At 48.4% G+C, this 27,581-nt stretch overlaps 1 protein-coding gene across 3 annotated transcripts; it reads right to left on the bottom strand.

Annotated features, from left to right (window-relative positions):
* Positions 1-1,793: 1,793 nt before the first annotated feature.
* Positions 1,794-27,581, bottom strand: MUL1 (mitochondrial E3 ubiquitin protein ligase 1). 3 transcript variants are annotated; one of them, XR_002824253.1, is made up of 6 exons: positions 27,420-27,581; positions 21,949-22,036; positions 21,247-21,367; positions 17,467-19,167; positions 15,730-15,802; positions 1,794-2,674 (listed from the first exon to the last, which is right to left on the bottom strand). XR_002824253.1 is itself a non-coding variant. In XM_004377172.2 (4 exons), the coding sequence occupies exons 1-4, from the start codon at positions 27,537-27,539 to the stop codon at positions 18,438-18,440; spliced, it is 1,059 nt and encodes a 352-aa protein (XP_004377229.1). In that variant the 5' UTR covers positions 27,540-27,581; the 3' UTR covers positions 17,074-18,437. The 3 variants fall into 3 exon arrangements, 1 of the variants encoding a protein (XP_004377229.1); XR_002824252.1 differs by lacking the exon at positions 1,794-2,674 and adding an exon at positions 8,198-8,302; XM_004377172.2 differs by lacking the exons at positions 1,794-2,674; positions 15,730-15,802 and having other exon boundaries at positions 17,074-19,167.

Raw genomic sequence — 27,581 nt, 5'->3', positions numbered from 1 at the left:
GCTCGGCCAAGGGAGCAGGACTCACATCCTCGGCGCGCTGGGCGGGGGCCGGGCGGGGCCGAGAGTGGCAGGGGGGGTCCCCGCGAGCCCGAGGCGCACCGGGGAGCGACGAGGGCGGCGGGCTGCTCCTGCAGCGCGGGCTCGGGGAGCTACTGGGGAGCTGCGCGCGGCGGCGGCGAAGGGCGGTGGGGGAGGAGGAGGGGAGCGCAGAGAGGGCGGGCGAGAGCGGGGGACCGGAGGGCGGGAGGGAGAGGACCGGAGAGGAGCCGAGGAGAAAAACTGAGACAGCGGGAGGAAGGCAGGGGACGACTGAAAGAGACCGAGGAGCGAGAGAGCGAGGAGGGAAAGGGAGAAAAAAGAAAGGGGGGACTGGATCTGGAGCGGAGGGAAGATGCGAGCAGCAGGGAACGGACCGAGCAGCAGAAGGAGGGCCGGAGAGAGCAGGAAGAGAGAGACAGGAGAAGGAGGCAGGGACCTAGGAGCCGCAGGAGCGCGCTGCGAGCGAGAATGCCGGCCGGGCGCGGAGGGGGCGGGAGGGGCGGGAGGGGCAGGAGGAGGGACCTGCCCCGGGGAGCGATCCCTGGAAGCCGAGCGACGTCACGGCCGCGCCGGCCGCCCGGGCCCGGCTGCTTCCTGCCCCCGCCCCCAGTCCCGCCCCGCGCCGAAGGCCCGTGCACCCCGCCCCGGCCTCCGGGCCTCCCCGCTCCTCCGCCGGGTGTTTACCTCGCCGCGCGCCCGACTTGCCGCTGGCTCTCCCGATGGGAGCTGGCCTGGGGGTCAGGGAGGGAGAGGGGAGATGGGGGAATGGAGGGGACCACGAATGGACTGCGCACTCGTCAGAAGGGACAGATGCCGGGCATGAGGTCGAGGGCACCAGGGCGACCGGCGGGCCCTGCCCGCCCCCGGCCCGCCAGCCGCAAATCGGGGAGCCACTCCCTCCACCACTCTCCCGCTCCACTTCAGAGCGTCAGGGCCCGGCCGCTCGGGCTTCATCCCACCCCGAGGCAACGCTCCCCGGGCGGCGCTGAACAGGTTCCCACGGGGCCTCGGGGAGAAGTGGGGAGGGAGGGGGCAGCCCCGCCTCCCCAAGAAGAGGGGAGCGCCTCATTAAGCAGGGCTCGCCCGGTATGCCCTGCTCCCAGCGCCCGCTGTGTCCTATGGGAACATCCCAGGCCTGCCTCCCTTTCCCCTCGGGGACCCCCCTTTCGGCAACAGCCACGGCCCTGGGGAGACACTGGGGCCTCCGGGAGAGAGACTAGGGCAGCCCCGGAGGCCAGAGAGGCGCATCTGCCCGGGCAGATGGTAACTCCAAGGGGCAAAGTGCGTGTGGATGGCTCCTTACCTCGCCCAGAGCCAACAGCACCTGCTCTCCCCCTGGAGACGGCCTGCACTCAGCTGAGCCCGCCTGACCACAGAAGGGGGCAACCATCCACCAAGGTCATGCATCCTGCTGAAGGCAGGACTAGGAAACACATCCAGGTCCCCCAGGTGAGCTCTCACCTGGCTCACTCTGCTACCCTGCAAGGCGTCCCATCAAATGTAAATGAGTACCCACAGGTTCACTCTCCCCTTAGGTCCAGAACTTTCGGTGGGCAGATAGAGGCTAGGGTTGAAGGGAGAAAGGGGTGTTTTTCAGTGGCATAACATCTGGTAGAGCCCGCTCCCCAAACTGTTTTTGCCTGGTCTCCAGAGACTAGACCCTTGTGTAAGGGCCAGCAGGGAGGAAGGGGGCTGAGACACAGGAGTCTGAAGCAACGTGGCAGATGGAATGAGCATGACCTTTGGATTGGGTTTGAATCCCAGCTTTGTCATTTACTAGCTGTGTGACTTTGGGCAAATCACATTTCCTCTCTGAACTTCTATAATCTCAGCTGTAAAATGGGGTATATGGCTAGGTACCTTGTGGGACTGTTATGAGAACAAAACAAATTCAGACTCCCAGTGCCTGGCTCAGAGTGGATGTTCAATAAACATGTAAGGAATGACTTAATGAATGAGCAAGAACAGGAGTGCTTCATTTATTCACACTTTCAAACAGTCAGAGCTCAAAGAATTCTTAGAGATGATCTAGTCCAGCCCCCTGATTTTTAGATGAGGAAACTGAAGCTCAGAGAGGGTCAGGGTCTTGCCCCAAATCCCACAGCTTGTCAATGGCAGAAGCAGCAGGTCTCCAGACTCCCTTTGCTCCACTGCGCAAGCCGCCTGTCTCCATTCATTAAGGTTCTACTAAGTGTCTGCTTTGAGGTTAGGGCTGGGCCAAGTGCTGGGAGAGAAAACAAAAGCATAACAAGCAGAATGATAAAGTTACAGCAGCAAGAAGCTCTTACTTTGAATCATGCTTTCTTTCCCCCCACCCCAAAGGATTTTCACATCTGTTACCGACCTTGCTTCTCAAAATAAATACTTTTTGAGGCAGAAAGATGAGACGTTGCGTCCCTTTTTAACTGATGTAGCAGAAAGAGGATAAGTGACTTGCCCAAGGTCACAGGCTAGTGATGGAGCCAGAAGAAACCACTCTGCCCAGCTGTGAGTCTAAGTCCGTGTAGGGGATTCCCTGAAGTGCTGAGAGCAGGAAAGGCTGGGACCACCCCCCTCATCTCCCACTCACCTGCCTCCTTCCTGGCTGCTGAGAGTTACTAAGCAATTTACACGTCGAGCACCTACCACAGTCCCACTGTACAGAAATAAACAAAAAGACACAGCGTTGAGGAATTCCCTGCACACTCAGTAAATGAGAGTAAAAGGAGAAGCCAGGCTATACACCCCAATTGTTTTCATGTTTACCTTGCCTTGTTCCAAATCAGGTGCAAGGTGGTAGCATCCCACCTTCCCAACTCAGTACCCAACTTACTGAACCACACGCGCTCCCAGGCATATAGCTCTTTAACGGTTTGAAAAGCATTTCCATGACCGCTATCTCCTTAGAGCCTCCCATCAACCTTCAGACTGTCAGGCCCATTTTGCAGAGAAGGTACCTGAAGGTTGAGATGCCTCCAAGCTCATACAGAAGTTCACCAGGGGAAAGCGTGAATCAATATGGCGTTCTCTCCATTTCTGCCTCTCCCAGCTGCTCCATTACGTAGTCCTCAATCAATCCTTAACTTCTTCCAGCCTTCAGTGGGGCATACCTTTATCCTGAAGCCCCAGGCCTCAATGCAAATGCATGTCCTAGGGCTCCTTTCCTGCCCGCCCCCAGCCAAGGGGCGGGCTCTGAGCCAGATGCTCAGGGCTGTGTGGAAGATACCAGGTCCAGGTGGAGGAATGGACTGAGTAAGGCAGAAGTGGAGGCTGCCCTCCAGCCACGGAGAAAGGAAGCTTGGCAGTACAAGATCTGGTGCAATGGCTCAGGGTGAAGAGCTCACTGCAGCAGCCCACAGGCTCCAAAGTCTGAAAACCCAAGTTCAAATCCCTGCTCTGTCATTTCTTGACTCTGAAATCATTTTGCCTCTCTGTGCCTCAGTTTTCTCATCAGTCAAATGGAGATAATAATCATTTCAGCTGCCTGGTTTGTTGTGGGGAAGGCAGTCATATGTATACCATGTGCCTGTGACATAGTAAGTTCTCAATAACTGTAGTTGTTATTAGCTATTGACTCTCTTTGTGGCCTTGAATGAGCCACTTCTCTCCTGTAGGCCAGTGACTTTACATCATAAAATGGGAAACTTAGAGAAGATTGCATCATGTTTTCAGCTACTCAACCAGTTCTCTCAAATCTAATGCAAAGAAAGGTGGAACTGCCTGCTTGAGGCAAGTGGGGGTCCCAGAGCCCTTAGTTCTCAGCTTCCCCCTCAAACCTCACCTGAAAATTCCTTCATGGAACTCCAGGACTCTGTAGAATTAAAAACCACAGGACTGAGTCACCTTTATGGGCTCTTCCAGCACAGACATTCTAGGACCAAAGGTATGCATTTGAAAGTCCCTACTGTGCACTGGTCCCTCGGCAGTACAAATGAAAGTTTGGAGGTTGGAGTCTACCCAGAGATGCCTCAGAAGAAAGACCTGGCAAGTGACTTCTGAAAAAACAGCCATTGAAAACTCTATGGAGCACAGTTCTACTCTGACAGACATGAAGTTGCCATGAGTCGGAATCAACTCGACGGCAACTGGTCCTGGTACTGGAACTGTATAATGAGCCCTGCACTGGTGCTGGTAGGTCAGAAAACAGGAAAGCCAGCATCAAATAGACGCTCAGCACACGTTAGTTCCCTTTGTTGCCATCCCCTCCCTCCAATCCAGATAGGGAAACAGAGGCACAAATCAGGCAGCAGCACCAGAGAGTAACGGCAAGAAGACTTGGAGAAGAATGTGGCTGTTGGCTATCCGGCTGAAGGTGTGTGTCATCAGCTGGCAGGCCAGGACCAAGCCTCCATAAAGATGGAGCACTGGGCATGGCGAGCCTTGCCAGGGCTGACTCAGACCCTAGACGGTCAGCAGGAAAGGCCAGAAGGAGGGCGACTGGGAATTCATTGCCATATCAGTGGCCAGACAGTCACCTCCAGGCCTCTCAGCAGGGAATCATCACTCCGAGCCAAGGCTGGATAAAACCCATCACTCCGAGCCAAGGCTGGATAAAACCCGACCTTACCCGCACCCCTCTCAACCCAGTGACAAGCCTGGCTGCAGCTAATTCCCCACCCTCCTTAAAAGGCAGGGCCTCTGCCTGTACCTCCCCACAACGTGCACACACAAACACACACAGTGAGACAAAAGCGTATGAACTGGGTGGAGATGGCTTAGACCTAGAATCAAGGAACATTCCTTCATTCACCTTTCATTCATTCAGCAAACATTTGTTGAGGATTTCTGTGGCAGGCACAGTCCTTTCCCCCAATACAGGTGAAGGAGTGTTAGCTTCTTTTCTTCCTTTCTTTCTTCGTTTAATCACTAAGACCCTTTCTTCAAATAAAATCTTACAAGGAATCTCAATAGATAAGAAACAGATAAAGGGCAAGCTGCTTGGGTCAAAGAGGAGTTGGAAGGCTTAGGACCCCACTCTCTAGGCCCCATCCCCCTGTTGGGTCCCAGCAGGCCTCCAAAAACTGTCCAGAGCTCTGCAGGACATAGCTTGAAAGCCACTCCCAAAAGAGACTTAGAGTGCATCTAGTCCAAGCCCCTCACTTTACAGATGGGGAAGCTTAAGCCCAGACAGGGAATGGACTTGCCCAGTATCACAAGCTCATTAGTAAGAGTTAGGATGGGAACTCAGTCTCCCAACTCCATGTCTCCCACTCCTACCACTGCTGTCACATTTCACACTCAGAATTGTACGGGGTAGAAGATGCCAGCAATGCACAATTAGTCATAAGATAACCGGTCTTTTCCTGAGGTTCACCCTTCAGCCAAAGATTAGACAGGCCCATAAAACAAAACAAGACTAATGGGGCACAACAGTCCAGAGACAAGGACTAGAAGGCAGGCGGGGACAGGAAAGCTGGTAATCGGGAGCCCAAGGTCGAGAAGGGAGAGTGTTGACATGTTGTGGGGTTGTTAACCGATGTCATAAAATAGTATGTGTACTAACTGTTTAATGAGAAACTATTTGTTCTGTAAACCCTCATCTAAAGTACAATAAATAAATAAAAAAACAGTCTTTTATCAACAGTAAAGTTTGATACATTTCTTTAAAGATCATAGGGTAATTTTTCTGAGTTTTTGTTACACCAACAAGCCATAATGTGAGAGCCCCACCGGCTCTTCAGGGAAACTTAAGAAACAGTGCGGACAGTTGGGGGGCATTTAGGGGCCAAATCTCACCAAGACATGAAAGGGGATCAGCCTCCCCGTCCACTGGGTGCCCGAAGCCCAGGCGCTGCCCACACCGGCCTGGCCACCTGCCCGCTCAGCCCCAGATCCCCCGGTTGTGCCATCTGCCTGTGCTCCCCCCAACCCCAGTCACTCCATGGCAACAGTCCGTGAGGGTGGAGGGAGGGGGCCTGGGGAACTCGGTGTTTGGGAACTCTGAGGGCGGAGCTGTGTCTGCAATCTCCAGCCTGGACTGAGCGGGTGAGGAGCTACTGGGATTCCAGGCAGTCCTGGAGAACTCTCGCTGCCTCTCAGGCCTCAGCAGGACAGGCAGACAGACCTGGCACAATCATGCTCTTCCGTGGTCCTCACAACCGTGGGAGGAAGGCAAGGATGGTGGGGGTGGGGGTGAACCCCAGGGACAAACGATGAGACTGAAATTCAGGAGGTTGGGAGCCACAGACCAGTTACAAAGTCGGGCTCTGAAAACTTCCCATAACCCATCAGTCTCTCCTATCCAGGGCTCCCAAGAGGGCAGACATCCCCCTGACTAAAGAGGCCCTTACTTCACCAGAACAACCAACTGAGCCAATGCAGCTGCTAAAGGGGACTCAAGGTGCGCTGACCCCTCCCCAGTGCAGAAAGGATGGCCACTGCTCTCAGATTACTATGCCCCAGGGTCATGCCAAGTCCTACGTATTTGTACTCACAAAGAGCCTAGAAGGTGGCTATCATTGTCATCTCTCTTACAGATGAGGACTCAGGCCAGAGAAGTTGAGTGACAAGCCCAAAGCTGCACAGCCAGGGAAAGAGGCTGGGGGTCTGACTCCAGAAGTCATGCTCTCAACTGCTGGGTAACAGTGCCTCCCTGAGGACGCCTGGGAGCCAGGAAACCGAGGACAAGCCTCTTATAGTCCCTGCACTTTACCATGGAAGTGGAGGGGAAGGGAAGATATAAAAAAAAAAAAAAAAAAAAGCCGTAGCAGTTGAGTCAATTCCAACTCATAGCGACCCTGTAGCGAAAATCTAAATCTCTTGTCCACCAAAGACCCTTTGGGGATCTGAAGAAAGAAATGGATTCTCTTTCCCAGACACAGAACATTGTGTTTACAATTTCCAGGGGATCTCTGAACCCAATGGCCCTCAGATGAATGCAGAGCTGGATCCCATAAATGACGTTATTCCCCACCAACGTCCTGCGACAACAGACCAGTTTACCAGTTGCTGTGTAGTTGGTTCCAACTCATGGCAACCTCATGTGTGTCAGAGTTGAATTGTACCCCACAGGGTTTTCAGTGGCTGATTTTTCAGAAGTAGATCGCCAGGCCTTTCTTCCAAGTCGCCTCTGGGTGGACGTGAACCTCCAACCTTTTGGTTAGCAGCCGAGCAGTTAACTGTTTGCACCACCCAAGGAGTCCTTGTGACAAAAGAAGGCCTTTGTGTATCTAAAGCCCAGAGGGGGTAGAATCATTTGAGGAGACCCTCACCCTGACTACCTGGGGTCAGTCCTATGAGGCTCAACCTTGAGTATTGGGATGTGGCCACTAACTGCTGCATCCAGGTCTCACTGAGAGAGCTGTGCATGACTCTGGACCCTTCTGTTCCCAAGCACTGTTACGTATGCCCTTTCCCATCCCATAGGTGTGATGGCATTTGATCTCCATGAGAACCCTATGAGGCTGGCAAGTCAGAGAAGGGATCTCTCCCATTGTATGGTGGGGAAAAGTGAGTCCCAGATGAGGAAGGTGACTTGCCCAACTGGAGATAGGGTCAGGACTGAGAGCCCAGGTCTCCCAACAACCAGCGTGGTTCCCTGTAAATGAGACACGGTGAAGAGCAAGTTAAATGAAGGGGGAAATCAGAGGACCCGAGTTCAAACCCAGCTCCACCACCTCCTACCCTTGTGACCTTGAGGCAGTCACTTTAGTCTCTGAGCCAGAATTCTCATCTATAAAATGGAGGCCACCACTCGTTTGTCATTTTGTCGTACTGTGGTGGCTTGCATGTTGCTATGATGCTGGAAGTTATGCCACCAGTCTTTCAAATACAAGCAGGGTCACCCATGGTGGACAGGTTTCAAAGGAGCTTCTAGACTAAGACAGACTAGGAAGAAAGGCCTGGCAATCTACTTCTGAAAATTAGCCAACGAAACCTTACGGATCACAACAGAACATTGTCCAACTCACTTGCTTGGGACACATCATCAGAGGGGATCATTTGCTAGAGGAGGACATCATGTTTGGTGAAGCAGAGGGCCCTCAGTGAGATGGATTGGCACAATAGCCACAGCGATGGACTTGAACATGCTGGCGATCGTAAGGAAGATGCAGGATTGGGCAACATTTCTTTCTGTTGTACATAAGGTCGCCATGAGTCAGAGTCAACTCAACAGCAGCTGCTGATCTATCTATAGCACCGAGGTTTCTTGCTTTGTCTCTCCAAACAGTCATTACCTGCTCGCTCAAAAGATGTGGGCACCTTCTTCATGGAGTAATCCTGCACACCATTACTTTTTCGGACTCAAAAGAGAAGAAAGGAAGCAAGCCTGTAGAGATGGAACCTGTATGACACAGGACGAGACAACGTTTCCTTTCTTTGTGCATAAGGTCACCATGAGTCAGAGTAACAAAATCAGCCACAAAGGGGTGTTGTCAGGGTCAGACGAGGTGCTGACTGGGTCGTTAAGGTAAGAGCCGGGGACAGTTTCATGCAGTGAGTCCCACACCAAAGCCCCCCAGAGCCTGCAGGGAGGACAGAAGGGTCTTTTCTTCCTAAGGAGTGAGTTTCCTATGTAACAGGGAGGGTGGAAGACTGGGCAGCAGCCACTTTGTGGTCACAGAGGGCCTCCCTACCCTGCTGCCACCAGACCCTGGGCTGAGCAGGGGGTCAGGGAAGAGGGGGATCTGACCTGGGAGGGTAGGTGCTGGGCACAAGTGAAAAAGACATGAGAAGAGTCAGGCTCACGGAAATAGAATTCATTGTTGTTGTTGTGTGCCATTGAGTCAATTCTGATTCATAGCAACCCTATACGACAGAGTAGAACAGTGCCATAGGGTTTCCAAGGCTGTAATCTTTATGGAAACTGACTGCCACATCTTTCTCCTGCAGAGCTGCTGTTGGATTCGAACCTCCTACCTTTCAGTTAGCAGCCGAGTGCTTAACCACTGCACCACCAGTGCTCCTTCCGAGAAGCTACAAAAACCTCAGTGCGAAAGGCGGAACCACATACAGAGAAAGAGACTCTTATCCACTCAGAGACAAGAGGCAAGCTGGGCAGGCAAGAGACAGGGATGCCAAGGTAGCGGACAGACACAGCAAGGGGACAGGGACAGAGAAGCCTGGCACACAGGAGAAAGAGCAGAAGGCAAGCACAAGACAGAAGGAGGTGAGAGCAAGGAGAGAGGCCAGCTCGGAGATGCAGAATTGCCCCACTGACGAAAATCTTCTGCAGAGGAAGTCACGGTCTATGCCATACAGTTTTTTTAAGCATCCTTTACCAGTGTGAAGTCATTTGGGTATTTTAAGAACATGCAATACATTATAGATAACTCATTTTTGTTTAAAGATATCATCATTAGTATATTTAGAGAAGGACATGATGCTTGGTAAAGTAGAGGGTCAGTGAAAAGGAGGAAGACCCTCAACGAGATGGATTTACACAGTGGCTGCAACAATGGGCTCAGGCATAACAATGATCATGAGGATGGCACAGGATCGGGCAGTGTTTCGTTCTGTTGTACACTGAGTTGCTATGAGTCGGAATCGACTTGACGGGCACCTAACAACAACAACATTTAGAGAGGTGAATGCCTGGGAAATTATAGGAGGAGAAATGTGGGATGCTTTCCCCCCTGAATTTTCTGGGTTTCTCTAAACTTTCACAACTGCGGCCAGCTTCCTGGTTGTCTGCCCTTTCCAGACAGTGCCCAGCTGGTCCTGGGGTCAGCAGCCCAGCGCCCTGCTCAGCCACTGGTGTCAGGGAAGAGAAAACTGCACAGGGCTTCGGAAGCACAATTTCCATTTCTCCTCAATGTCCTCCAGCCCACCTCAACTATAAGGACACAGCGCCACCTGGAGGTCATAGTAGAGATCGCAGCATTAGAGAAGGAGCCCCATCATAAAGGCAGTGGTATGAGTCTTGGGGAGACTTCCTGTGGTACAAACAGTTAACGTGTTCAGCTGCTAAGGTTGGAGGTTCAAGTCCACCTAGAGGTGCCTCAGAAGAAAGACCTGGCGATCTACTTCTGAACTGGGGAAGGATAAGAAGAAATGAGACTCTAAGCCAACCTATTGTGGTGCATGCAGGAAGCCCCACACCATGGAGCACCTTAAATAACTAAGGAAGACTCTGAGGGGGTGGTGGCCTGATGTTATGGTAAGTTGTACAGTAATATTAGGATGACCTCATGTGTATCTCCCAGGCCTAGGGAACATTCCAGTTACAGATGCAAGGTAACTGGCACATAAAAAACTCATTGCCATCAAGTCCATTTCAACTCATAGCAACCTATAGGACAGCATAGAACTGCTCCCGTAGGGTTTTCAAGGAGTGGCTGATGGATTCGAATTGCTGACCTTTTGGTTAGCAGCTGAAAACTTAACTACTGCGCCACCAGGGCACATAGTTGGTAATTAGTAAATGTTTGCTAAGTTCAGTTGTGGTCCAACGGAGTCGTGTGCCAACCCCAAAGGAATCTGAATTTGAGGAGCCTAAGGTGATGCAGGAGCCCTGGTGGTGCAGTGGTTAAGAGCTTGGTTGCTAACCAAAAGGTCAGCGGTTCCAATCCACCAGCCGCTCCTTGGAAACCTTATGGGACAGTTCTACTCTGTCCTATAAGGTCGCTATGAGTTGGAATCGACTCAACAGCAACAGGTTTTGTTTTTTGGTTTAATGTGATGCAAGTGAGGATTGGTGGTTCAGGGGTAGAATTCTCCCTTTCTGTGCAGAAGACCTGGGTTCGATTCCCGGCCAATGCACCTCATGCACAGCTACCACTCATCTGTCAGTGGAGGCTTGTGTGTTGCTATCATGCTGAACATGTTTCAGCAGAGCTTCCAGACTAAGACAGACTAGGAAGAAAGGCTGATCTACTTCTGAAAATCAGCCAGTGAAAACCCTATTGGATCACAACGGTCTGATCCACTATTGATGGACCAGGCAATGCTTTATTCCACTGTGCATGGGGTCACCATGAGTCGGGGGCTGACTTGATGGCAGCTAACAACGTGATGCAGCTGGCTCCAGCAGGGACTGAGGATAAAGGGCAAGAAATGAAAGGGCCGTGTTATTTCACCAGGCAGGCCCTCACGAAGGCCTGGTCAGCCCTCTCTGACCAACGCCAGTGTCACCGGCTTGGCCTCACGTGCCCCAGTCCCAGGGAAGGGAAATGTCAGGTTCCTGGCTGGCATCTGGAAGACAATAAGGCAGCTGCAGGGGAAGTGACTAATGAGCACTTCGGGGAGCAATCTGGGACATCAGGCATGGAGACTTATCTCATTCAAAATTGATAGGCTAACACTATCTAATTAGAGAAAAAATGTGCTCATCCCCTCGGCTTTCTGAGAATGTAATGCTGAGGCTGCAATGGGCAGCTAGCCTGAAGAGGGGCCACATCTCATCTCTCAGGCCAGCAGCCCTGGAGGAGGGCCTCAAAACTGCCACACACACACACACACACACACATACACACACAGTCCCTTGTCTACTCTCCATCTTGTAGATGTGCAAAATGCCAGAACTTAATGGAGTCTTGGAGATCTAATCCAACTGGCTCATTTTATAGACAGAACTAAGGCCTAGAAAGGTTAAATCACTTGATCAAGCTCACACAGCAACAGAGCCAGGATCAGAGAGAAAGCAGGTCTTTGGGCTCCCAGTCTAGACCATTTACCACCATGCAGTGACATTTCCTGACTTTTACTGTGTAGCCCTCAAAGCTCTGGCCAGGCCACCGGACTTGATGTTCCTCCTACACAATTCATGTGCCTTGGCTCCCAGGCCCTAAGAGAGGCCCTCCTTTCACTCCTCACAACCAAGTAATGGCCCTCATCTCTGGTCCAAAAACCAACTTCCCCAGGCAGCCTTCCAGGATTGCTTCCCCCACACCTATTTCATCCACTTATTTACTCATTCAGTCCATGTGCACTCAGTGTATAACAGCTTGGGCTCTAGAGTCAGACTGCCCAGGCTTAAAGCCTCTCTCTCATGTGCTAGCTGATGACCGTGGGCAATATACTTGACGTCTCTGGGCTTCAGTTTCCTCTTTTTTTAAGTAAGAATAATACTAGCACACACTTCACGTGATGATGAAAGGAGATTATGTAAAACATTTGATTTGGCAAGGCACCTAGCAAAGAGTGCAAGCCCGAACGTTAGCGCTTATATGTATGTGTGTATATATATATATATATATATATATATATATATATATACACCCATTGCCATTGAGTCGATTCCAACCCATAGGGACCCTATAGGGCAGAGTAGAACAGCCCCCATAGGTTTCCAAGGCTGCAAATCTTTACGGAAGCAGACTGCCACATCTTTCTTCCGCTGATCGGCCAATAGGTTTGAACTGTCAATCTTTTGGTTAACAGCAGAGCGCTTAGCAACTATGGCACCAGGGTTCCTTAGTGTATATATATATATATATATACACATATATACAGACCACCTAAAAAATGTGCTGGAGAAGGAAAATAAGTAAGATACAATTCCTGCCCAAGACACAAACAACGTGATTAAGAGCAGGAATAGAGCTATGCATAATTTATTACGGCATCTCAGAGAAGGGGCACCGAACCCGGCCTAGATGGGGAAGGTCAGGGGAGGTTTTCTGGAGGAGACACCTAAAGCTGACTTTTAAGGGTGTACAGGCATTAGGTGACACGATAGTGAAGTGCTCAGCTGCTAACCGAGATGTTGGTGGTTCAAACTCACCAGCTGCTCCGCAGGAGAAAGACCTGGCTATCAGCTTCCATAAAGATTACAGCCTAGGACAATCTATGGGGCAATTCTACTCTGTCACGTGGGTCGTTATGAGTCAGAATGGGCTAGATGGAACCTAGCAACGACAACAACAGGCATCAGCAAGGTGACGAGAGATGGACCAGCATTCCAGGGGGAGGAATCAGCATGAGCAAAGGCTGGAGGCACAGAAGAGCATGCTGTCTAAAGAACTTCAACAGCTTGGTGTTGCTGGGGCCACAAGTGTGAGACAGAGAGGGCTGTGCTGACGGGGCTTGGCGAGGGGCCAGGGCTGGGTGGTGCAGGGCTTCACGTGCCATGGAGTCAGGGCTTCCTGCAATGACAGGGAGCCTGGGGAAAGGCTTTAAGCAGAGGAGGGACATGGTCAGGTTGGTGTTTAAATAGATCCTTCTAGGCACTGTGGGATGCATTCTCTGTGCTTGGATCCCCTTCAGCAATGACACACTAACCTTACTTAATTTGAATGGTTAAGGAATCCGCTTTACCCAGGCCAATCTCAAAGACCTCTTCCAGCTACAATATTCTGTGAACCACAAATATTTCCAACAACTGAGTCTCCATATCTTTCAAGTGGGGTTTAAACCCAAAGAAACCAAACCCATTGCTGTCGAGTCGATTCCAATTCATAGCAACCCCACAGAACAGAGTAGAACTCCCCCATGGGGTTTCTTTCCAAGGAGCAGCTGGTGGATTCGAACTGCCGACCTTTCGGTTAGCAGCTGAGCTCTTAACCACTGTGCCACCAGGGCACCGTGGGGTTTACTCCTTTTCAGTTGTTGTTATTGTTGTTGTTAGGTGCCATTGAGTTGGTTCCAACTTATACCGACCCTATGCACAACAGAAGGAAACACTGCCCAGTCCTGCACCATCCTCACAATCTTTGCTATGTTTGAGCCCATTGTTGCAGCCACTATGTCAGTCCCTCTCATTGATAGTCTTCCTCTTTTTCGCTGACCCTCTACTTTATCAAGCATGATGTCCTTCTTCAGGTACTGATCCCTCCTGATAACATGGCCGAAGTATGTGAGACAAAGCCTTGCCATCCTTGCTTCTAAGGAGCATTGTGGCTATACTTCTTCCAAGACAGATTTGTTTGTTCTTCTGGCAGTCCGTGGTATATTCCATATTTGTCACCAACACCACAATTCAAAGCATCAATTCTTTTTTGGGTTTCCCTATTTATAGTCCACTTTTCACATGCATATGAGGTGACTGAAAATATCATGGCTTGGGTCAGGCGCACCTTAGTCCTCAAGGTGATATCTTTGCTTTTCAACGCTTTAAAGAGGTCTTTTGAAGCAGATTTGCCCAGTGCAATATGTCGTTTGATTTCCTGACTGCTGCTTCCATCGGTATTGATTGTGGATCCAAGTAAAATGAAATCCTTGACAACTTCAATCTTTTCTCCATTTATCATGTTGTTGCTTATTGGTCAAGTTGTGAGGATTTTTATGTTCATGTTGAGGTGTAATCCAGACTGAAGGCTGTGGTCTTTGATCTTTATCAGTAGGTGCTTCAAGTCCTCTTCACTTTCAGCAAGCAAGGCTGTATCATCTGCATATTGCTCAGGTTGTTAATCAGTTGTCCTCCAACCCTGATGCCGAGTTCTTCACATAGTCCAGCTTCTTGGATTATTTGCTCAGCATACAGATTGAATAAGTATGGTGAAAGGATACACCCCTGATGCACATGTTTCCTGATTTTAAACTATGCAGTATTCCTTTGTTCTAACTGAACAACTGCCTCTTGGTATGTACAGGTTCTGCATGAGTACAAGTGTTCTGGAATTCCCATTCTTCACAATCTTATCCATAATTTGTTATGATCCACACAGCTGAAGGCCTTTACATAGTCAATAAAACACAGGTAAACATTTTTCTAGCATCCTCTGCTTTCAGCCAAGATCCATCTGACTTCTGCAATGAAATCCCTCGTTCCACATCCTCTTCTGAATCCGGCTTGAATTTCTGGCAGTTCCCCGTCGATGTACTGATGCTACAATTTTTTGATTCTCTTCACCATAATTTTAGTTGCATACGATTAGGATACATTAAAGCACAACTCTGAGCTCTTGGAGGGCAGGGACTGTCTTATCATTTTTGCATCTCCAGGCACAAAATACACCCTCAGCAAATGTTTGTTAAGTGAATACATGCCCAGCTAGGATACCGAACTTGGCTGGCTCCTCCTCTGTGCATTCCGGAGGCCCTCTGGGATCATCAACATCAGAGCCATCACTCAGCTGGAGTTTTCACACCCAGGACAAGAGTTGTAAAGAGTGTCAAGACTGGCCTTAAGACTGTTGTGGTTGATTGCTTTTTTTCATGTGGTATTCTAAACGAATTAGGGTTCCAGAGAACTGCCTTCCAGCCCCTACTCAACCAAGATGGCTGAGGCACCTCAAAGCCTCGACCTGCCATCTACATAAAACCAGCAATTGTGGCTGGTGCTGATTGGCTTGGAAGATGCTGTGTGTCTATGATACTACATGTTGTCTCTTGGATAACCCTCCTTTTATAGCCAGTCTGGCTTAACATGATAAAGGGCCCAGGGCGTAGGCTTTATAGTGAGACCTTGGCAGCCTTGGGCAATTCACATAACCCATAAAAGGAGGAAGTAGGGCCTCCCTTGCCGGTTTGCCGTGAGTATTAGAAACAGTACCTGTAAGAGCTCGTGGTGACGTGTGGCCGTTGGCAAGGTGTAACCCTGCTGAGCCTCACTTTTCTCATTTGTCAAATGGGGGTAACAACATCCACTTTGTAAGAACACAAGCATTAACGCATATAAAGGGCATAGCACAGGCACCCAAAGAACCAGTAGCAAGTACTCAGGGTGACCCCTGCCTAGTGCTGCCTTCGAGGACTAAAGTGAATGAGAATTAGCACAAGGATTGACTTTAGCAAAGAGTCCTAATTCACAGCAAGGTCATGGGCAGTTCCGAACTAGCCCCCACCTCCCCTTCTCCGTCACCCTCCACTCCCAGCCTGGGTCCCACCTACCAGCTTAGGCCCCATTCATCCTTCCTGGAGATGAGGCTCCTCAAACGAACGGTGGGAGTTGCCACAGGTGAGGCTGCAATACAAGCAGGAGACCATCTCAGCCCCGGGTGGGCAAGGACCAAGTGTGGACCTCAAATCCAGAATCTGGGTTGGAGGGTCCCTTTTCCCAGCCAGCTGTCAGCTTCCAGAGGCAGGGACTGTGTGTTGCTCCTGTGTCCCATATGGGTAACTTGGCTCAGCTCACAGGGCCACTTGGGTGGAAGAATTAAAGTCTGCCCAGGATTTTTGTTGGGCTGGGATAGGGCAGGCTGCCCTCTCACTTATTTTTAAATCTCTTGGATCAGACTCATTAAATCTATTCCAAGCACTGAACTCTGATAGATTACCACATAAACCTACCCCAGGCACTTAATTCATCTTCCATCTAAACCCCCGACCCTCTTACAAAGTAACTGCTAAAGGGACAAGTAAAAGGGACAAATGCTTTGGAGGTGCTCAGAGCAGAGTCATTCCCATAATTCACCCTCTCACCCTGACGGCCCCCAGGCACCTATATGTAATACCAGGGCCCTAACACCTCACTAGGTCCTTGGGTAGCACAGTTTGTACCCAGCTACTCATCAAAAGGTTAGCGGTTCAAATCTACCCAGTACACCATGGAGGAAGGCCTGGCGATCTACTTCTGAAAGATCACAGCCACTGACACCCTGTGGAGTGGACTTCTAGTCTGAAACACATGGGGTTGCCATGAGTCGGTATGCTCTTCCCACGGCAGGAATTGGTCAGCCCCACTACTGGTGAGGAGGGGATAAGGAGCTTTGGGAACAGCTTGGAGTTTTTACGTTGTGACCTGATCACTTAACTAGCTAGGTGACCTGAGCCCAATGAACAGAACCTCTGTGGGCCTACTTCCTCACCTGTAAGATGGAGACACCATGACCAAGCCTGCAAGCTTGCTGTGACAACTGACTCAAAGTTTGAAATAGCATATGGTATGCAGTAGGTACTCACTAGTGAGCTTCCTCCTTGTTGTCCCCAACACCTCACCCCATCCCATTCTCTTAACAGGTGAAATCTCACTGCCCTGGGGTTCAGCATGTCAGGACAGACTTCTTCAAAGATGACTCTGAGAGGCCAGGTGCGGCCTCTGGGCTGGCTCTCAAGGACAGCCCCCTCTGGGGCTGGCCAGAGACTTCTCGCCATGGTGACAAGCACCCCGACCTCAACCTGCACACCATCTGAGGAAGACCAAAATGACCTTATGGCTGAGAAGAGGAAGCACAGAGGCCTCAAAGCCCACGGCTTTAATTCCGTCAGGACATGGACCCAATTTCACCTGGGGAGCGTGAGCGTAGCCATTTACTTTATTAATGAAGTGACAGGCTAACACTTGGTTTCAAAGAGTTTAATTTGTGCTGTCCACACTGGACACTGCATAGTATAGGTGCAGGCCCCTGAGAGTACCCCCTCCTCCCCCACACAAAGGAGGACCAGGGGGGTGAATATTCAAAGGGAAGGGAAGTGAAAAAGAGCTGCGTGTACGGCTCTACTACCCAGAGGTGGTGAGGGAGGTTTCCCCGCTACTCTTGCACCCACGAGCTCAAGAAGGGCAGGTAGAGGACGCGGTAATGTGGGAAGGGCGATGTGATCACACCCATGGGATGTTAACTCTTCAGTGGGGTAGGGGCTAGGGGAGGGCCTGGAGAAGACTCTGTGCTCAGGATGCTGGCTGGCTACCTTCCTTGGTGACAACCCTGGAAAGAAGTTGCGGAAGCAGGTGAGGGCAGCCGCATCCGGACTGCTTCCTCTGGGTGGTGAGGCCTTTCCAGCCCATCGTCAGGCAGGCAGGGATGACCAGCAGCCAGCCCTTGGCACCCGCAAGCTGGAGGAGTTCCAAATCAGGGCCAAAGGTGTGCACTCTGGTGGCCCTGCCGTGAGGTCAGTCCCTTAGGTCAGTAGAGACAGCAGAGGGGCTGCAGCCAAGCTGGGAGCTGTTCGTTGACTGGCCTCAAGTGACGGCTCCTCACCCTGCTGACCGGTGTGACATGCGTTTAAGTAGAAGGCAGATGTGCTGAACTTCACTCTCTTTTGTCCTCTACACGGACGTGCACACATTTAGGGGCAGACAGGGGAGGTGAAAGGGATGTAACTCACACGTCTCGACTGACAACTGTGAAGACTTTTTCCCGCGTTTATAAGAAAGAGAAACTAAGAGCATCTTCAGAAGCAGCTCTCAAGGCACACAATGGCCTCAGATCCCAACTTTTCCTCCCCTCTGGCCGAATCATTCAAGCCTGGGCCCAGGCCAAGTCCTACTACAAGTCTGCAGGAATCGACAGTTCACCAGAAAGGACCAGACACAGGAGCAAGGGTCTGAAGATCACTGGCTTCAACACTTAAGAGATGAGGTGTCTCAAACCACAGGCACACTTATCTGGTTCCTGGGAAGGGCGGCCATGCTGCCACATCACTCAGGGTGGGTCTTCAACTCTCATGCTCCATGAGGAAAGGTTCCCCTCAAGCTGGGAAGGCCACATCCTGGGCCAGATGTGTGGGATCAGGTAGGTTCCTTCTCTGCTCTCCTCTCACCCCTCAGTCACACCTGGAGATTGACAGTCACCCCCACCACTGCTCTCTTAAAGGCGTCAAGATAAGAATCCCTGGAAGGGAGGATTACTTCCAGGTCTGACTGTGTGGCTTCAGGACAGTTAGCTATTGTACAAAGGAACCACGCGGGTGACCTCCTGTCTGCAGATGGGGCATCTCTTGGGCTCTGGCAAGGCGCGGTAGCACTCCGTGCAGGAACAGACATGCCCACACTCCAAGAAGACGCAGGACTTGAAGTTGCTCAGACACACGACACAGGCACTCTTCAGACTCTCCCTGTTCTCAGGTGTGACTCGGCTTAGCAGCTGGGCCTCGTGCTCCCGGAATTCCTCCTGCATCTGCTTGAGGCGCAGTCTCTCCTGCCGCTGCAGGTACTGCTTTCGGAGGATGAAGAAGAGGGTGGCACAGGCAGCAAAGCCAAATACCAGCGTCAGGACCTTCCAGAGTCGGACGCTCGACTCCTGCCTCTGCAGCAGGCTGTCGAAGTCCTGGCTGCTCAGGTAGTACTGCATGCCCTGCTTGGGGGGCTGGAGGCGGACAGAGTTGTTGTCCAGGACCAGTTCACCCACCCCTGTGAGGGTGGCCCCGACCTTCAGCATCTCCTCTGTCTCCTGGATGCCTTTGGGCCGCTCACCGCTGATGTAGTGGCCGATGACATCAGTGAAGGACTGGATCGAGGGGTGGAACTTCTCATACACAGTCTCCAGGCCCAGATCCACCGAGTCCAGGGGCTTCAGCACTCGGACGGCCACATCCACACCATCCTCGTGGGGCACCAGGTCAAATGGCACCGTGTTGGTTCTCTGGTGGATGATCTTTGAATAGTCATTCCTAAAAGAATAAGAGAACTCAGATAAAACAAAAAATTGCAAACACCAAATACTCAGGCAGAGATGAGATCACCCAAATGCCAAGAGGAGAGAACAAAGTCTGAAGTAACTAAAAAAAAACACAAAAGAAATCACTATTCTCCAACTGCCTCACAGAAGGGAGTTTCAGTAGGAAATTGAAGATATTTATCAACTTCTGCAGTCTGAAATTGATCAAACACTCAATCAAGATGCATCAGTAATTACTGGTGATTGGAATGTGAAAATTGGAAATGAAGAAGGATTGGTAGTTCGAAAATACGGCCTTGGTGATAGAAACGATGACGCAGATCGCGTGATAGAATTCTGCAAGACCAAAAACTTCTTCGTTGCAAATACCTTTTTACAACATAAACGGCGACTACACACTTGGACCTCACCAGATGGAAAACACAGGAATCAAATCAACTACATGTGTGGAAAGAGACAATGGAAAAGTTCAATATCATCAGTCAGAACAAGGCCAGGAGCCAACTTTGGAACAGACCATCAATTGCTCCTACGCAAGTTCAAGATGAAGCTGAAGAAATTTAAAACAAGTCCACGAAAGCCAAATTATGACCTCGAGTATATCCCACCTAAATGTGGAGACCATCTCAAGAACAGATTTGATGCACTGAACACTGGTGACTGAAGACCAGACGAGTTGTGGAAAGACATCAAGGACATCATGCATGAAGAAAGCAAAACACCATTAAAAACACAGAAAAGAAAGAAAAGACCAAAATGGATGTCAGAAGAGACTCTGAAACTTGCTCTTGGACATAGAGTAGCTAAAGCAAACAGAAGAAACAATGAAGTAAAAGAGCTGAACAGAAAATTTCAAAGGGCAGCTCGAGAAGACAAAGTAAAGTATTATAAGGAAATGTGCAAAGACCTGGAGTTAGAAAACCAAAGGGGAAGAACACGCTCAGCATTTCTCAAGCTGAAAGAATTGAAGAAAAAATTCAAGCCTCAAGTTACAATACTGAAGGATTCTACGGGCAAAATATTGAACAACGCAGAAGTATCTAAAGAAGATAAAAGGGAATACACAGAGTCACCATACCAAAAAGAACTGGTCGATGTTCAACCATTTCAGGAGGTAGCATATAATCAAGAACTGATGGTATTGAAGGAAGAAGTCCTAGCTGCACTAAAGGCACTGGTGAAAAACAAGGTTCCAGGAATTGATGGAATACCAACCGAGATTTTTCAAAAAAAAAGGATGCAGTGGCGGAAGCGCTCACTTGTCTACACCAAGAAATCTGGAAGATAGCTACCTGGACAACTGACTGGAAGAAATCCATATTTGTGCCCATTCCCAAGAAAGGTGATTCAACAGAATGCGGAAATTATCAAACAATATCATTAATATCACATGCACATAAAATTTTGCCAAAGATCATTCAAAGGCAGTTGCACCAGTACATCAACAGGGAACTGCCAGAAATTCAAGCTGGATTCAGAAGAGAACGTGGAACAGGGGATATCAGTGCTGATGTTAGATGGATCTCGGCTGAAAGCAGAGACTACCAGAAGCATGTTTATCTGTGTTTTATTGACTATCCAAAGGCATTTGATTGTGTGGATCATAACAAATTATGGATAACATTTCAAAGAATGGGAATTCAAGAACACTTAATTGTGCTCATGTGGAATGTGGACATAAACCAAGAAGCTGACATTCCTACAGAGCAAGGGGATACTGCATGGTTTAAAACCAAGAAAGGTGTGTGTCTTCTGGAGGTGGGATGAGAAGGCAGAAAGGGATAGGAGCTGGTTGAATAGAAACCAGGGGTGGAAAGGGGGAGTGTGCTGTCACATTATAAGGGCTGCAACTAGGTCTGGAATAGAACCCAGAAATATGTGTTTTCAGAAGACGCCTAGGTGATTCTGATGTAGGAGGTCCACAGAGCACGCAGGAAGAATACTATTAGCATGGAAGGACTGATCTACAACCTGCTTCAGGTGAAGCTGAAGACACAGAAACCAGACCCAGGACACGAGCATTTGAACGGGCCAGCTGTGAGTTTTCTGGCAGTGGAGAAAGAACACTTACCAAAGATGAGTGGTTCGATTCCACACCATCTTGTGCTCCTGAAGTGTCAGACGCTGAATCACCCCCTTGCAATTTTCCACAAACTGGCTGTTAAGTGTTTCTTTAACAGATCGCACAGCCCCTAAGTGGAAACAAATCGTCTTATTTCTGAAGAATATCTCTGCCCTCTCCCCTAAGGTAATTAAAATTTTGATTTTAACTTGAATTAGTTTAATTACTACAAATGATGAAACTTTTATCACCAGAAGTTACATCTGGGGGGCACTCTGCTAAGCAGATGGATTGACACAGTGGCTGCCAACAATGGGCTCAAGCATAACAACGATTGTGAGGAAGGTGCAGGACCAGGCAGTGTTTCCTTCTGTTGTACATGGGGTCGCTATGAGTCGGAACCAACTCAACGGCACCTGACAACAACAACAACAACAACTGCTAAGCACTTTACACAGATTATATCATTTGAGTCTTACGACAACTCCATAAGGTAGGTATTATTTTAGAGATGGGGTAAAAGTGGTTCAGAAAGGTTTGGTAATTTGCCCCAAGACCACACAGCAATAACCCAGGTCTTTCTGACCCCAAAGCCCATGTTCTCGACCACGGCCACATTGCCACAAAAGACCCTTAACGTCAGTCAAGCATATCTTTATCAAACTTTTGGAAGAAGGGATAGGTTTTTATTTTACCGATAAACAAACATACCTTCAATAACAGCATAAGGCACACATTTTCCTGGAGCTTCCAAAAGAATACTCTTTAGATCTTCACCCAAGTGGATTTTTTTAGCTCCCTAAATGCAAACAGCATATTAAATTAAGTGCTGAATACTGACACGCTCAATCAAACTTAAAGGGCAAAAAAGACAAATCAAAACTACAATGAGATACCATCTCACCCCAACATTACTGGCATTAATCATAAAAACAGAAAATAACAAATGTTGGAGAGGTTGCGGGGAGATTGAAACTCTTACACACTGCTGGTGGGAACGCAAAATGGTACAACCGTTTTAGAAAACGATATGGTACTTCCTTACAAAGCTAGAAACAGACAAACCACATGATCCAGCAATCCCACTCCTAGTAATATATCCTAGAGAAATAAGACCTGTCACATGAATAGACATATACACACCCATGTTCACTGCAGCATTATTCACAATAGCAAAAAGATGGAAACAACCTAAGTGCCCATCAACAGATGAATGGATAAACAAACTATGGTACATGCACACAATGAATATCATGCAATGATAAAGAACAATGATGACTCTGCCAAACAACTCACAACATGGATGAATCTGGAGGGCATTATGCTGAGTGAAATAAGTCAATCACAAAAGGACAAATACTGTATGAGACCACTGTTATAAAAACACATGAAAATGTTTCCACACAGAAAAAAACAATTTTTGATGGTTACAAGGACGGGCAGGGGTGGGGAGGGAAAAACATTAACTAGATAGTAGTTAAGTGGTAATTTTGGTGAAGGGTAAGACAGTACACAATCCTGGGGAAGTGAGCACAACTTGACCAGGGCAAAGTCTTAGAAGCTTCACAGACACACCTAAATGCCCTGAGCAACCAAGCTACTGAGCTGAGGGCTGGGAACCATGGTCTCGGGGGACACCTAGCTCAAATGGCATAACACAGTCTTTAAAGAAAATGTTCTACACCCGACAGTGGTGAGTAGCATCTGGGGTCTTAAAAGCCTGAAAGCCACCATCAAAGATACATCTACTAGTCTCATCCCAGCTGGAGCAAAGGAGAATAAAGAAAACCAAAGACACAAAGGAAAGATTAGTCCAAAGGACTAATGGACCACAACTACCACAACCTCCACCAGACTGAGCCCAGGGCAACTAGATGGTGCCTGGCTACCACCACCGACTGTTCTGGCAGGGATCACAACAGAGGGTCCCGGACAGAGAGGGAGAAAAATGTAGAACAAAATTCAAATTCACACACACAAACAAAAAGACCAGGCTTGCTGGTCTAACAGAGACTGGACAAACCCCAAGAGTATGGCAGCCGGACATCCTTTTAACACAGTATTGAAGTCACTCCTGAGGTTCACCCTCTATAAGGCCAACCAATAACACATGTGAGGAACAGGCTTCGTAGTTCAATCATGCATATGACACTAATGGGCACACCAGCCCAAAAGCAAAGACGAGAAGGAAAACTGGATGAATGGAAACATGGAATCCGGGGTGGGGAATGGGAGAGTGTCGACACATCAAGTGGTCGGCAACCAATGTCACAAAACAATTTGTTTATTAACTGTTTAATGAGAAACTCATTTGCTCTGTAAACTTTCACCTAAAGCACAGTTTAAATTTAAAAAAAAAAAAAAAAAACCCTAGAAACAGGAAAAAAAAGGAGGGGGGGAGGCAAAAAATAAAAAAGACTGTTAACCTTTTTCATGTTCAAAAAATGAATTGGGCAGGAAGGAGACTGTGGAGACTCAGATTCCCAAGCTGTAAGTGTTAAAGCCTCAACAGGCACAGGACAGAGGCTCAGCATCCTGGCATCACGGAAGAACAGGGCTGCCACATCCATTCTTTCTCCAGCTAACCAAAACACACACTCCTTTTAATGTTAACCATTTTTTTAAAAGAAAATATGAAAGGTATTAATCAGTTTGCTATCTTCATACTGCAGATCGAACATAATTTCACCTCTTCTTGATAATACAGAGCCATAAATCCAAAGGATTTATGTATAAAGCACCTAATTTAGTGCCCAGTACCTGGTAGGGGCTTGAGAAAGTGTAGGTATTATTATCACCACCACCTTTATGAATTAATGCTCTGCATTATTAATAAAGGGATGCCTTTGCTTTGTTAGGGCAAGTCTCTGTTAACTGGTGCTAGATACTTTCTTCTACTTTGTCATTTGTCTTTCTTTCCACTCATAATCAAGTGAACAAGGTTACTTCTGCTGCTGTTGTCCTCTAACAAGCCCTTGTTCCCCCACCCCTAACGATTCATAGTTTCCAACCTGTTGTGCTTGGGAAACCGAAAAAAAAAACAACAAACCCATTGCTGTTAAGTCGATTCCGACTCCTAGTAACCCTGCAGGACAGAGTAGAACTGCCCCACAGAGTTTCCAAGGAGAGACTGCTGGATTCAAGCTGCTGACCTTTTGATTAGCAGCCAAGCTCTTAACCACTGTGCCACCACGGCTCCACTCGGGAAACCAGACAACCAAAATAAATAATAAAATTGACACACATTTTCTGAGCATCTGCGTGCTAGGCACTGTGATGGGTACTGGGATTCAGGGACAAATAAAGGACAGTCCCTGTTTTCCCTGTATTCCCATCAACAGATCTTACGAACACCAGATAAGTAACGAGGTGATGAGGTGCTGGACACATATTAAGGTCACTCTAAGTTAAGGGGAAACCCTGGTGGCGTAGTGGTTAAGAGCTACAGCTGCTAACCAAAAAGTCGGCAGTTCAAATCCACCAGGCACTCCTTGGAGACCCTGTGGGACAGTTCTACTATGTCCTATAGGGTCACTATGGTTGGAATTGACTAGACGCCAACACGTTTGGTTGTTTGGTTTTCTAAGGAGCCCTAGTGGCATAACAGTAAAGCGTTTGGCTGCTAACCAAAAGGTTGCTGGTTGGAACCCACCCAGTGGCTCCACAGGAGAAAGACCTGTTGATCTACTTCCACTAACATTACAGCCAAGAAAATCCAATGGGGCAGTTCTACTCTGTCACATGGGTGGCTATGTGTCAAAAGACAAGTTTAAGTTACTGCTACCCAGTAAATGACAGGAGCAAGATGAATAAAAACTTATTAACCACCCATACTGAAAAGATAATAAAAATAATTAACACTTAGAAACTATTTACTCCTTTATCATCTGTCTCCCTCCACTGGACTAGGAGGGCTAGGATCTTGTTTTGCCTTGGTCACCACTGTACCCCTCATGCCAAGAACATGGCCTGACACGTAGAAGGCACTCAATCAGTGTTTGCTGAACAAAATAATGAATAAATAAGCATTTAGATATACTATGTACCTGACACTATGCTAAGCACTTTAAGATGCATTTATTGCTCCTAACATTCCTACAAGATAGGCATTATGATTAGCTCCAATTTCAGATAAGGACACTGAGGCTCAGAGAGATGAAGTGATTGGCCCAAAGTCACACAACTAGCAAAGTATCCACCACAGGATGGCTGATTCGAATTTTTTTTAATGAAGGAGGAGGGTAGTATGGTCAGAAAGACTTTAGTGTGAATCGAGCTTCACAAACAAGCTTTGTGACTTTGGGCAACTTAATTTAGCTGAGTCTCAGCCTCCAGAGCTGTAAAGGAGGAGGAGAACACAAGCAAACAGGATTTTTATGCAGATTAAATGAGCCTTGATGTATGAAGGATGTCCTGGTGGCATAGTGGTTAAGAGCTACAGCTGCTAACCAAAAGGTCGGCAGTTCGAATCCACCAGGCGCTCCTTGGCAACTCTATGGGGCAGTTCTACTCTGTCCTACAGGGTCGCTATGAGTTGGAATCGACTCTACAGCAAGGGGTTTGGTTTGGTTTGGTTTGGTTTCTTTGGTTTGAGGTATGAAAGAATCCAGCCCAGGAGCTGGCATTAAAAATGCATTTCCATCACTATGAGACGATTCACAAGGATAAGACATGAACCTTACTCTGGAAGTTTTGTGATCTGGTCGAGAAAATAAAATCTAAAATATTAGGAGTCCCAACTCTTTTTCCAGGAAGGGGCTATTTCATCCTCATTTGATTACTAACTGGCAAGGTTTTCAAGGTTACCCAAACATGGGCCCTGGAGAATTCACCACTCCAAAGAATTCCACATCCAGCCAACTTGATGCCAAACTGATTTCAGACTCAGAAAGTGAAATATCAGAACCACTCATAGCAGATCACTTGGTTATTTAATTAGGCAAATGAGAGGGCAGCTGGAATCTCACTAGGATGTCACTGGCACTGCAAATCCAATTGCCTGGGAATGTGATTCATTCCTGACAGATTCCAAAACTCACCTCACAGCAGGGATTTCACATATTTGTTTCTAAGCCCTTACTGAAAACAATGTGATGATAATGTAATTAGTCAGGTTTAGAACTTCATCCTTCATATAAATGACAATTAGGCTCTTAACTACTGTAGTGTGACATTTCAGCCAAAATGAATCCACAAACATTTACTGAGCATCTACCACTTGTCAAGTACCAAGTCAGAACCTAGAGGGAAGGAAGAAAGACAAATAAGATCCTACCCCTGACCTAAACAGGTCCATCTCTCATGGGCCAGTCAAACATTCACAAAAAAGCAATGTGGTCAATCAGAAAACAATTCCACACTTGGAATCAAGAGACCTAAGTTTCAGTTCCAGGCTGACCAGCTGTTAAGACCTTTCCTCTGAGTCTCAATTTGCAATCTGGAAGTAACTGTCATTTTACCTAACTCAAGGAATTATTAAGAAGAAAAAAATAAAACCAAGATGGAAATGTGTTTTGTAAACTGTAAAGTGCCCTTCAAAAAGAGTATTATTTTTAAAATAGCTATCACATAAAAAGGAAGGTTTTGCAGTAGCAAGGAGCTAAGTGGTTAAATAACTGGATATAGTCCAGGGTCCAGGAAGTGCTCTTCCCCTAGATATCTGCACGCCCCACTCCCTCATCTCTTCCAGGATTCTGGGCTAATGTCATCTTAGTTAAAATAGCAAACCGCTTTTCTCTAGCATTCCCTTTCCCTTCTTCCCTGCGTTACTCTATAGTATTTATCACCATCTGTCATACCAAATGATTTACCTGATTTTGTCTGTCTGCCTGTACTAAAATGGAATCCCCATGAGGGCAGGGACTTTTGTCGTTCTACTCATTGCTATATCCTCAGTGTCTGGCGCATGCTAGGTGTTCAATAAATATTTGCCGAATAAATTAATGAAGTCAAGATTCATTCTGAGTAATGAGAGGAAGTTAAGAGAAATGGGCATGAAACTGTGATCATGAATCCTGGATTCTGATCCTAGCTCCTCCATTTACTGGTCAGGTTACATCATCTCAAAGCCTGTCTCCTCTTCTGTAGTTTCTGGCTGTGGAGCGGCCCGACGCGAATCGTGGGCACATCATTACCGGGCGCAGAGATGACCCGGCTGAGGCTAGTCCAGCCCCAGCACTGACCTTCAGCTCATGGGAGACCTGGGCCTTCTGTCTGTATACGGAGTACAGGATAGCAGTGACGACAGAACTGGTGCCCAAGAGGATGAACTGGCACAGCGAAGGCCGCCCTCCGCTCTCCATGGCTGCGCCGAGGTCTTGGTGCAGTGCGCGACGCCGATGTCC

The sequence above is a fragment of the Trichechus manatus genome, unplaced genomic scaffold, assembly GCF_000243295.1.
Source record: "Trichechus manatus latirostris isolate Lorelei unplaced genomic scaffold, TriManLat1.0 scaffold00048, whole genome shotgun sequence".
Taxonomy (NCBI): domain Eukaryota; kingdom Metazoa; phylum Chordata; class Mammalia; order Sirenia; family Trichechidae; genus Trichechus; species Trichechus manatus.
This window is presented reverse-complemented; position numbering and strand designations above follow the sequence as displayed.